The sequence below is a fragment of the Cynocephalus volans genome, chromosome 3 (genome assembly GCF_027409185.1).
Source record: "Cynocephalus volans isolate mCynVol1 chromosome 3, mCynVol1.pri, whole genome shotgun sequence".
NCBI lineage: Eukaryota > Metazoa > Chordata > Mammalia > Dermoptera > Cynocephalidae > Cynocephalus > Cynocephalus volans.
The window spans coordinates 133,206,455-133,218,996 of NC_084462.1; the positions used below are offsets into that span (position 1 = coordinate 133,206,455).

Here is a 12,542-nt window from a genome sequence, read left to right on the forward strand (position 1 = left end):
CGACAGTACTGTGAACCAATAGACAGCCGGCCACGACGGCCAGTCGCCTCCTGACGCGTCTGGGAAGCGCCAACCAACGGCCGAAGGGGCGGATTAGAGGGGTGTGGGCCTGAGGGCCGCGGCGTTCGCGGGCCAGTCGCGGCTTGTCAGAACGGTAGCCGCCGGAGTGGGCGAGGCTGCGTCGCTCGGTCTTGGCCGTCCGGGACCCGCGTGAGGATGAGAATGCAGAGGACGCAGGGCCGCTGGAAGAGCAGGTAACGAAGCTGGGGTGCGGTGAGGCCGCGGCTGGACTTCTTCCGGGACCCGTGGTGCTGAATGGAGAGGACCGAAGCGACGCCGAGCCGCGGCTCCTAGCGGCGGGGCCGCTGCCCGAGCTGCAGCGCCAGGCGAGGATGTGTGGAGCCCAGGCGGCGCGGGGCAGCTGAGAGCCTTCGGGCCCCAGGACCCCCGGGGCCCGGGATGAGTTAGCGAGGGCAGCCACGGAGCCCGTTCCGACCGCTACAGGCCCAGGCGACGGCTACCGCCCTCCCGCCCTTTCCGTGCCTAAGCAGCTAGCTCCTTTCCGCGCCCGCCCGCGCTCCCGGCCTTGGAGACCATGAGGTTCCGCATCTACAAACGGAAGGTGCTAATCCTTATGCTCGTGGTGGCCGCCTGCGGCTTCGTCCTCTGGAGCAGCAATGGGCGACAAAGGAAGAACGAGGCCCTCGCCCCGCCGCTACTGGACGCCGAGACCGCGCGAGGTGCGGGCGGCCGGGGCGTGGACCATCCCTCTGTTTCTGTGGGCATCCGCAGGGTCTCCAACGAGTCGGCGGCCCCCCAGCCCGAGGTGGACAACCTGACGCTGCGGTACCGGTCCCTGGTGTACCAGCTGAACTTTGATCAGACGCTGAGGAATGTAGATAAGGCTGGCACCTGGGCCCCCCGGGAGCTGGTGTTGGTGGTCCAGGTGCATAACCGGCCCGAATACCTCAGACTGCTACTGGACTCACTTCGAAAAGCCCAGGGCATTGACAACGTCCTTGTCATCTTTAGCCACGACTTCTGGTCGACAGAGATCAATCACCTCATCGCTGAGGTTGATTTTTGTCCGGTTTTGCAGGTGTTCTTTCCTTTCAGCATTCAGTTGTACCCCAACGAATTTCCGGGTAGTGACCCCAGAGATTGCCCCAGAGACCTGCAGAAGAATGCGGCTTTGAAATTGGGGTGCATTAATGCTGAGTATCCCGACTCTTTCGGCCATTATAGAGAGGCCAAGTTCTCCCAAACCAAACATCATTGGTGGTGGAAATTGCATTTTGTATGGGAAAGGGTCAAAGTTCTTCGAGATTATTCTGGCTTTATACTTTTCCTAGAAGAGGATCACTACTTAGCCCCAGACTTTTACCATGTCTTCAAAAAGATGTGGAAATTTAAGCAGCAAGAATGTCCTGAGTGTGATGTTATCTCTCTGGGGACCTATACTGCGGGTCGCAGTTTCTACGGCATTGCTGACAAGGTAGATGTGAAAACTTGGAAGTCCACAGAGCACAATATGGGTCTAGCCTTGACCCGGGATATCTATCAGAAGCTGATCGAGTGCACAGACACTTTCTGTACTTATGATGATTATAACTGGGACTGGACTCTTCAGTATTTGACTGTATCTTGTCTTCCAAAATTCTGGAAAGTGCTGGTTCCTCAAGTTCCTAGGATTTTTCATGCTGGTGACTGTGGTATGCATCACAAGAAAACCTGTAGACCATCCACCCAGAGTGCCCAAATTGAGTCACTTCTAAATAATAACAAACAGTATATGTTTCCAGAAACTCTAAGTATCGGTGAGAAGTTTACCACGGTAGCCATTACCCCACCTAGGAAAAATGGTGGGTGGGGAGATATTAGGGACCATGAACTCTGTAAAAGTTATAGAAGACTGCAGTGAAAAATCACAATTATAAAAGCAAAAGTGACAGTCTTCTATTTTTGATATTTGTCCAAACAGGATATACAGTTCAATAAAAGAGTTTAGGAACTGGTTTCTGCTTTAATTAAAAAATTTAAAAAAAATTCTTGTAAAAGCTGTCCAAATACATAGTAATCTTTTTCAGATATGTCTGATTAAGATTTAAAACTGAAGTTTTCATTTTGGGAGTTGGGTTTTAAAGCTAAAGGTAATGATTATTGTTAATTGATAAGAGAGAAGGGGAAATTTTGTTTAAATTCATCTATTGATCTTTTTATCTGAAACTTTGTAAACTTTTCCACTTTCAAAACTTATTTTAAGTACAGCAAAATTTATTTAAAATTCATAGCAGTAAAAAGTATTACAGTAAAATCGTTAGAGTATTAATGGAATAGCCCAATTTCAGTCTTAAAACAGTTTTCAGGAAAGGATTGCTTCACTGGTTTAATAATTCAGAAGTTATGTTTGTTAAACACCCTGTCAGAAATCACTTTCAGTATTACAGATTTCTATACTATTGTGTTGATTTGCCTGTGCTTTGGAACCTTCATACAACACACTTTTGGAATGTATTTGATTGATAAGGAAGAATATTGTTTTCACCTCACCGTAGGAATATGGTGGGGTTTTTTTTTTCTTTTAGCTCTGCCAAAATAAAATACTCATTTTTGCATAAAAAATTTCCTGATCATTTTGCAGAATAAGTTTTGTTTACACTAAAATTCAGTGGAGACATTCTTGAAGTTTTGAAAGATGGCATTACATCTTAATGTTTACTATCTATACCTTGTATAATTGAGTTTGAAATAAAACTCAGCTCTAACAATGCATTCCCTTTGGAAGAAACTGTTTGGCTTTCAAATTAGCCAGGCATAGATAATTAACAATAAAAAGCTGCTGTGTAACGGAAATACAGCCTAAATTGTTCATGAAAGCCAGAAATGATACAACGTTCTGTCCTGCCAAAGTGAAACATGTCCTAATGCCAGCTTTAACTGAAATCATACTTTTTAAAAGAACAGATGCAGTAAATAAGAGGAAACAGGCTTAAAATTTACTCCACATTTAATGCAGAAGTTTATAGAAGTTTCCCTTAATACATAATTCAATTAACCAAAAATTACTCATAAAAGACCAATTTCTGTGTAAAGGAATTGCAATTAGTCATTTCAACCTAAGATAACTATTAAATGGACAGTCTCAAAATTATTGCATCAACTTAAGATTCATAGTGGTTGAAAAATACATGTGCTCATCTAAGATAAGGCAAATAGTTCTCTTGTTTTATGAGCTACCTGTCTACTACCCTCAGAGCCCAATCTTGTGCTAGACTTTATCTGGTGGTTATGAACGTAAATCAGGATGAATCACCAGGCTGTCTGCAAGTTTTTTGTACTCTGACCTGACATCACCAGTTCAAAGAACTAAAGAAATTAGGTGATTTCAAGGACTGAGCTAAAAAAGTCAGAGTCTGAATTAGTAGCTGTTTTTGGACAGAAATGGATCACCTCATGAATTTGGGGTTAGCGATTAGATCAACAAATATTCTCTTTAATACATTTTCTTTCATGCTGTCCTAAAAATTTTTGTAAGAGAAAACCTGCTAGGATTTTCTCCTTGTCTCACATTTTAGGTGTTAGTAATTGATTAGGAAACACTGGCTTTTGTTTTGTTTTTACATAATAATATAATGAAGACACTTTTCCTTGAAGAACAAATTGCCAAACTTTAATAATTTCTGTTTAAAATTCTTAAATGTATTCTATAGAAATGTATATTGAAAGTTTTAATACTTCAATAGTAACTTCCAGGAAAGTCTTTTAAAAAACTGAATTTTCAAAATCATTATTAAATAATTTAACCTCTATTATATATATATAGTTTGTGTGACAGAAGAGTAAAATACAGTTGATACAATAATAATAAATTTCATTTGGTGTATTTGTATTGTAATTGTTTAGATCTTTAATATTGGTTAGTAAAGTTCTTTTCCCTCTAAGAAGCTCTATTTCAAGCATAAATACATCCTAATGAGACTTATAAACAAATCATTTTGATATTCTGCCCCCCACAACACACATACTTATATTTCTAGTTAATTGCATTCTTGAGAATTACTTTGTGTGACAAATACAACTTAGTGAATATTTATTTTGAAACTGTTAAAGTAATGGTAAACAAAGGAAGCAAAAATCAACACAGAAGTAAGTATATACAGGTTATATTAAAACTAAATGTTTAGCTCTCCTTTAGAAAAAATACACATCTATCAGAGGAATCACAAAACTTAGCTCCATAATTATGGAAACTTTGCTTTAACTCTAGAGGCAAAAAAATAAGTATCTTCAGTTTCCCTATTAGAATCAAAATAGCAAACTTTAATTTTATACTTTGTTGAATACCTTTAGTCTTAAGGGAATGGTTAACAGAACCTATTTTAGGTCCCCCAATTTTTTACTCTTAACACTTAAATTCTAAAATTATATAGAATTAATCCAAATCATATAGCAAAGAATTCTGAAAACTGAATGCACAATGAGTCACATGACCTTTAGTAATCTCCACACTACCATCCTGCATATTGGTTTCTTTTATGCTGTCAAAATCACGTATATTGTGAACTGTAGTTTTGTTCGGTAATGAAGAAAGGTGATCACCAGCTATTTCCTTCTCTTCAGTTATAACATCTTTTCCCTCATTTGAGTACAAAGCACTTTCTTCCTTTATAAATTCAGGTTCCATTTTTGATTCAGTTTGTTGACATTTTCCAAATAGCATTTGAGAAACATCAAAAGACTCTTGTTGAACACATACAACTGAACCACAGCTATCTATTTCTAGGGACTTAACTGCTATAGATGAATCAGAATCAGTTGTAGAGGTGCTAAGATGTTCTATATTTTCTTTTTCAGTTAGGTGACTTCCTTCATTGACTCTTTCTTCCTTTCCTTTAAGCTGATCAGAGTTACTACATTCTTGCAACTGTGTCAAGAAAAAAACAAATTAATAATTCTTTGAAACAATGGAAAATTAGATTGTAGTACCCCCTCGAAATAAAAATTTTTTTTAAAGTTGTGAGGTAGTAACGCTTGCAGACCTGCAGATATGCTTCCCAGCTTCCCCCTGAAAGTCATCCTCTAAATGCTGTCAGTCATTTTTTTGTTTTGTTTTGGTTTGGTTTTGGCTGCTGGCTGGTATGTGGATTGAACCTTGGACCTTGGTATTATCATCACCACACTCTAACCAACTGTTGCCAGTCATTTTTAATAATACAAACATGCAAACCTGACATTAATTTTCTGATTAAATCCTTTCAATGATTTATCTCCTTCATAATAGAATAATCCAAGATTTTCAACATGGCCTACAAAACTTTTTAACAGCTATAAGAGCATTCTTGTATTTTCTTGAATTTCTGTGATTGTTCAAAGCCATCCTTCCTCCAAATCATGTGTCAGGTCAATTGTGCTGGCTACTAAATTATTTTTGTGTCTAGTATTGAAGACTGTAACAATGACTAAACTACAGATTCACCTAGAAAGAATGAACTATGTTTTAGGACATAGTTCCTGTGGTGTGAGAGTCAAAAAAGACTTGTGTTTGTCCCTGGACTAGTATTCAAACTTCCTGAATGTTAGTTTCTCTTTGTTCCTCAGTAGAGGGTTATTTTGGAATTAAGTGAGGTAACGTGAAAATGAATAGCAGTGTTTAGCACACAGTACACACAAAGCCTTTTTCTTAACATCACTGCCCAGCCATTATGTACATTTTGTTTAAAGTTATGACATAAAGAAATCAAGAATGTAAGTCATTTGTTAGGCTTTGAACTTGTCCTTAGTCACTCTTCTATACCCTAACCCACCAAAATCCTTACCTTTGCAAGAATTTGAATCTTATTATCAGTAACCTGAAGAACTTCAATTAATGGTGGGTTTAGGGGAATTGTCTGTTTGAATGGAGAGCTCAGGACCTCTTCAAGAATCTCATTAACATTTTCTTCATTGACAAACAACCTTTCCTAAAATAAAAAGGGAAAAAATATTCTGCCTTATAGGTCACACTTGACACACTTGTATCTAAAAACAGCTCACAAACATTCTCACACAGCTCCTGGTAACACTTTTAAAAATGTTTATTTTAATGTTATTCCTATGTGCTGCCTTGGAAGAATTTTTTATTGCTCTGTATAATACTAAGTTTACATACACGTATATACATATATATATATATATACACACATACATATATATGTATATAAAAAAGAACCTAAAAAAAGTCTTGGTACTTTTTCTAGGTCTATCAAATCTGATGTATGTTTTTTCTCCCGGATAATACTACTTACAAATGCGATTTTTCTTTCCTTTTCTCTTAATATTTCATAAGAGTAACATCACCTTTAGGGCTATAAATGCAATCCCAGCTATAAAATGTAATTCAGTTTTAGAACACTCCTAATGAGTCAGCTAAGAAATACACATGACAGGATCTATTCAAATTTTATGTGACTAGGTTGCTATTTAGTTCTTGGCCAGGTAAGAGCCAATTACAATAGTTTATTTAAAAGAAGTGTATGAAGTTTTTAAGCACTGAGATACTCCAGTGTAACATTAGTATATAGTTATTTATATGAATGAGATAGATTTCAAAATGCTGACATGGAAAGATTTCCAAACTGCTATTAGAAAATGCAAAAATCATTCTTTCACATGAATCGTAAACACAAGGTAATTTTTTCTATTCATGTCAAGTGAACATAGGTATAGTTAGGGTGTGGAAAAAATAACTATACTAACCAATTAATTCATAAAATCAGTACACTGTTGTACAAGATAAAATTATTTTCCTCTGTATTTTATATAAACAAATTTTATAATTACTAAAAAAATAGCTCATTATTTGGCCTAAATAGGAGGAAAAAACCAGAAAGAGACAAGTTTCAAGTTCTCTTCTATTAAATAGTATTTAAAATTGCAAACACCTACTAAACAAAAGTGAACCTTGGGAACAGAAAAATTTTATATTTTGAGTAATTAGCTATTATTTGAAGATCCAAAATAACACTATTATAGAAAGACCCTCATCAAAAGCATTTCTAAGGTTCATGCCTCTGGAAAAGACATTCATCTTGGCCTCATTGCACAAAATACACTAAAAATTTTAACTTTTAGTTAACCCAAGGAAAATATTTATAATGGAAATGGTTATGATTAAAATACAGAAGATTTGCATACATGTGCCTTCTCATTGTAATGACTGATTTTACTATAAAAGTTAATAGATTCAATGGCCCTGAAGCTCTAGGAAAATTCCCAGTGAATATTTAAGGCTTAAATACAAATGTATTTAGTATTTGTGTAAAGTAACATAAAGAGAGCCATAAAATAGTCTCTTTACATTATGATTATTTTCATATAATGCATATAATATTAAATGTTCCACTACTTGTGATTTTTTTCTTTTAATAGTCTGGTCCAGTACGATCTATGTAAAGCAAAAAAATTGGACAATATGTTTCCATAGTAATTATAAATCTATTTCAGGCTTCAAAGATATAAAAAGTTGCCCTAATCCAATTTTGGCCTAGTTTCTTTGCTAAAAATGTTAGCATACTTGAAAATCAGATTAAGATATGTTCTTGAATATTCCCTTAACTGCCTGGCCATAACATTTTCTTCCCACGTTATTTTCATACTTATTAAAACAATTACAGGAAAATGACTGCCCTTTCTTTAATTTCTCCCTTCTGATGACATAGTTATTCAATTTAATATTTTATATTCTAACAAAATATCTTATCTAGCCTGGCTACTTATTTTACCATTTTTGGAGGGTTTCAAATTAACTACTTTTCACAGACACCTAACACATAAAATGCAGATGTTACTTATTAGTAAATTTCTAGAAAAACAAGAAGTAAAAATTTCTGGCAGGTTAGAGCCCAAGGTCAAATACCTATTTTTAACATATAACCTGTGCAACTAGTACTGTTTCTGGGAACTTGACTTTTTTTTGCGGATAGCCTGTATGGGGATCAGAACCCCTGACATTAGTGTTGGAAGGCTCTGCTGTAACCAACTGAGCTGACCGGCCAGGCTTAAGTGTTAAATACGTGAAAAGAATCTAAAAAAAAAATTACATGTAACACTGATACAAACCTGTCGAAACCACTAATTTTTCATTTATGAGTTTAAAGAGTCTTTAGAACTTCGAATTTTAAGTACTTTTTTTGATATTTGCAAACAGTAGTGGAGTACTGAATCTGAAATTCAAGAACCTCAATAACCTAAAAAGTATAGCAGAACTAGAACAGGTCATACTAAATTATTCATCAAAATTACATTCTAAGTAAACTAGATAATGCTCAGCCCAGTTCTAGAGTATTTGTCCAGAAGAGATGCCACTAAGGCAGGTGAGGTTCAGTTCAACAAATATTTATTACACTTTGTTAAATGCCAGCCAGTGTGCTAAATACTAGCAAGAACATAAAGATGATTTTAAAAGATGCAAAAAGACATAATTTTAATGTAATAGAGCGCCCACCGGAGGACAACCCCACCAAAATAAGCAATCAAAATTAAACTACGATATGGCTGAAAAGGTATGGGATTTTAGATTGACACTTGAGTCTGAGTTTGTTTTCCCACACAAAAACTGTGTGGCACTGGCGATTACTTTTCTTCTCTGGAAGTAAATTATCATTACTACGTAAGCTTGGAAAAAGTGATTTACCAGACTTCAAATATGGCCATTATGGAGTGCTTCTTTAACTTATTTTTGTCAGAAACCCCTTTGAGAATGATTGAAGTTATAGCCCTTCCCCCGCCCCGCGACCCCCGAAGAAAGCACCCTCAACTTTTTGCATACAATTCCAAGGCCTACAGATCCCTCAGAATTCATTCATAGTATCTTTCGGAGTCAATGGACCCCAGGAAAACAACTGCATTAGGTGCAACTTTAAAGATTTGAAACCCATCACCAGAGGGGATGTGCGTACGTTTTGTTTTCAAAATGCGTTTAACACCCACTGACATCTTTCATCACGTGTATCAGTTTCAAGTCATTTCAAGAAAAGTTATCATGGAAAATGTTTTCTTTAGGATAAACTGAGAGTGTACCTGTAATAAATTTTAAAACTGAGATGGAATATTTCAAATATTAAGACTCTACAAAGAACTGTTACCTCCAAAGAATCGTTGTTTAAACCATAATACCACTCTCTCCAATGTCCATGGCTCCCTGGAGATTTGGCCAGTTCTATCACTGCATTGTCTGAAGAAATGCTAATCACGGGTTCTTTGGTACTCAATTTATTCTCTGGGACAAATTGCAAAACGAAGGAATAAGGTAAGTATTCTGTGGAGAAATGCAATTTGTACCGGAGGGGGCTCAAATCCCCTTGAAGACTTTGCGGCTGGATCCGAGGCACTTGAATCAACAGAGTCAAGGATTCTTCATCCTGAGTACACTGCAAAGGAGGACACAAAGGCTCCCCGTTCTCGGTCCCGAGACCATCCATGGCTCGGTCAGAGGGCCCGCTGCCTGTGTCCTCCCGGTCCACAACCGTCTCCACGCTGAGATCTCCGCGTGCACCCCCTCCTCCGGCAGAAGACTCCCAGTCAAGGCCCTGGGATGCAGTACAAGGAGGGTCTCTACGGCCGTCCCCAGGGAAGCTCCCTGCTCCGGGAGACCGCTCCTCCCCGACGCCCGGGGGCGACACCGCGTGCCTGCTTAAGTCTTGCTCCCACAGGTCTGAGGTAAGTTCTTTCCCAGCGCCGGCCGGCGGAGGCTCCACCTCGGGGGCTCCCAGGGTGGTGATCCTGGCGTCTGTAACCCCAGCTCGGCTGGGATCGCGGTCTCCGTCCCTGGTGCGATCCCCAGCCAGTCCCGCCACCCCGTCGCGAGCGGAAGCGCAGGCTGCGCCGTCAGTTCTGAGCCGGCCCACGGCCTCTTCCGGGGCCGCGGCGAGCTCCCGGCGCGCGGCTGGCAGCGCGACGGGTAGCGTGACTACCAGCTGCCTCCGGGCCTTGTTGAACTGCGCCTTGCCGCGGCTGTCGTCTACCGGATACGGGAGCGAGAGCCGCAGCCGGTAGTCGGGTTTCCTCGAGTCAAGGAGCAGCAGCTTTCCCGTCACCTCCAGCGCCGCCTGCTCGGCCGAGCGCAGCAGCGGCAGCTCTATGGTAACCACCAGCTCGTGGGGCACGGGGCTCGGGGCCGAGTCCCGGGAGCAGCGGTAATCCTGGAGGTCCACGTGGTGGCGCTGCACTACGCGGTAGCGCGGCTCGGTGGGGGCGGGCTGCAAGGCCACCTCGGCAGGGGAGGGCGCCTGCGGCCGGGGGGCCGCAGAGTTCCCGGCGGCTGCCGGGTACCGGTAGGGGTAGGGGAAATCCGGGAGAGGGCCCGCCGGCTCCCCCTCGGGACGGGACGGGACGCCCCCGGGCAGGGGCGTGCGCAGCACGGTGGCCTCTGGGGTCCCCTTGTACTTGATCTTCAGGGTCTTTGCATTCCTGCGATCCAGCTTCACGCTGAACTGCTTCTCGACCGCCTCTAGGGCCGTGGCGTCCAGCATGTGGCGGAAGTGCTCGTGGCGCCGGGCCAGCACGAGCGCATCTGGGTGGAAGACCACATCGTAGACCGTGTAGCGGGTGCCGCTGCGCCCCGCGTACTCGCGGCCGGGCGCCAGGCTGTAAGGCAGAGACCAGTGGCTGCCGGGCGCCTCGGCCCCGGAGCCAGGCCGGCTGCTGGGCGCGCCCACCAGCGCGTTGCTGCACAGGTTCACAAAGCAGCGCCGCGACCCGTCTAGGCTGGTGCGCAGCACATGACCCGGCTTCGGGTGCACGAACCGCACCTCCACTCCGCGCTCACGCTCCAGCGCGGTGATCTCCGCCTCGTAGCGCCGCCGGTTCTCCGGGTCGGTGAGCTCCTCGGCGTACTCGGAGAACATTCGCCGGAACTCCGGATCCTGGAAGGCGGAGGTGAGCCGCTGGACCTCCTCTCCGCTCAGATCCAAGTCCTCTAGTGGCGAGGGGCCTGCCGCTTTGGCCATGCTGCCCCGTGGCTCCTCGCCCTCGGGCTAAGGGGGATCAATCCGAAACCCGGTGAATGAGATACGCCCGGGAGTCTCTGGTCAGCGGAGAGTGAGGCGGTCGAGGTCGGTAACGGCTGGAGGATCGATTCCTGGGCCGCGCAGCGCGTGCTTGTTGCCATAGTGACACAACACCCGGGAGGAGGGGCGGGAATCAATGGGATAGTGGAAATGCCAGCAATAGCCTTTTCGTTTCTTCAAACCAACCAACGACCCTTTCTGCGTTTTTTAGATTCTTGTGCCACGGTGCAGTTTCTTCAGACTATCGTAATAACTGTCATCATTTCCAGCATTATGTATATCTCAATCGTTGTTCAAAACAGTTTAAGATAAACCTCATCCCCCTTACACAGATCAGAAGATGGAACCTGAGAAGTTACCTGACCAGGGTCACACAGCCAGTGTATTCACAAGCTGGGATTCAAAAATCTAAGAAGTTTTTAACCTGAAATATGTTTGATATTTGTGGGTATATTTGTGAAGGAGAGAGTGTATGTGGAAAAAGAATGGGTCCCAGTCGGGGCATTTCCACTTAGAAGTTGAACAAAGGTAGACACCTGCATTTCTGGTCTGAGCCACCATCATCTTCATTGCAGATTTCTGCAAAAGCTTCCTGACTGGTCTCTTCAGTTCTTCCTTTCTTACAGTCTGTTCTCCACACAATTGCCTTTGTGATCTTTAAAACTAAACCAATTGATATCACCGTCTGCTGAAAACTTTACAGTAGCTTTACATCCAAGTTCCGTACACTCGATCCCTAACCCTCTCCATGTTTACCATCTAATTTTCTCCCCACGATTGGCCTCATGGCAGAACACTCTTGGTTCCTATACAGCCTGGGCACGGGCCCTTGAATTTCAAGAACTCAAATATCACCTTAGGGACTCCCTGTGACATGCTTCTCCTACCTCCAAAACCCCACTTAAAGTTGCCCACGTTGTTTTTATTTTCACCATGGTTCATATTTGGTATTTTTTTGTTTTAGGATATGGCTGTCCCTATTTGCAGGTAAGCATCATGAAATCTAGGACCCTGCCTTTCTGGTTTACCACTGGATTCCCCAGTACCGGGAACATATTAGGCACTGAGATACTTAATGAATGAATATAGTACAGTAAAGAAAAAAGCAAGTTTAGTATATATAGTTCAATCCCAAAATATTTTTATAGGAAAAACTACGCATAGAGGAAAAATCTGGAAGGATATATATCAAAATATTAAAAGATTTTCTCTGATGGTAAAATTGCAGATCATTAGAACTTTTCTCTTTATACTTACTTGTATTTTCTAATTTTTTTACGGTGAACTTGTTTAAGAAAAAGTTTTAAAATGCCCTGTCATAAGTTTTAAAGCTTTCCTCTGAAATAGCTTTGAGGCACAAAGATGAGTTCTAGGTCTTTAAAGCATGTAACAGATGTATAAAATTGCACTCTTTTCTATTATAACCCTGATGTCAGGGAGCATACCCAAGGATTAGTTAACTTAAGTCACCTTAGTAACTTCAAAATTCTGGCTGTT

General features: G+C 41.7%; 2 protein-coding genes across 2 annotated transcripts; one reads left to right on the forward strand and one right to left on the reverse strand.

Annotated features, from left to right (window-relative positions):
* The first annotated feature begins 113 nt into the window (after positions 1-113).
* Positions 114-3,635, forward strand: MGAT2 (alpha-1,6-mannosyl-glycoprotein 2-beta-N-acetylglucosaminyltransferase). Its single transcript, XM_063090555.1, has one exon. The coding sequence runs from the start codon at positions 596-598 to the stop codon at positions 1,919-1,921; it is 1,326 nt and encodes a 441-aa protein (XP_062946625.1). The 5' UTR covers positions 114-595; the 3' UTR covers positions 1,922-3,635.
* A 531-nt stretch (positions 3,636-4,166) lies between these two features.
* DNAAF2 (dynein axonemal assembly factor 2) lies at positions 4,167-10,985 on the reverse strand. Its single transcript, XM_063088943.1, has 3 exons — positions 9,123-10,985; positions 5,817-5,960; positions 4,167-4,924 (listed from the first exon to the last, which is right to left on the reverse strand). The coding sequence occupies exons 1-3, from the start codon at positions 10,983-10,985 to the stop codon at positions 4,433-4,435; spliced, it is 2,499 nt and encodes an 832-aa protein (XP_062945013.1). The 3' UTR covers positions 4,167-4,432.
* Between the last annotated feature and the right edge of the window lie 1,557 nt (positions 10,986-12,542).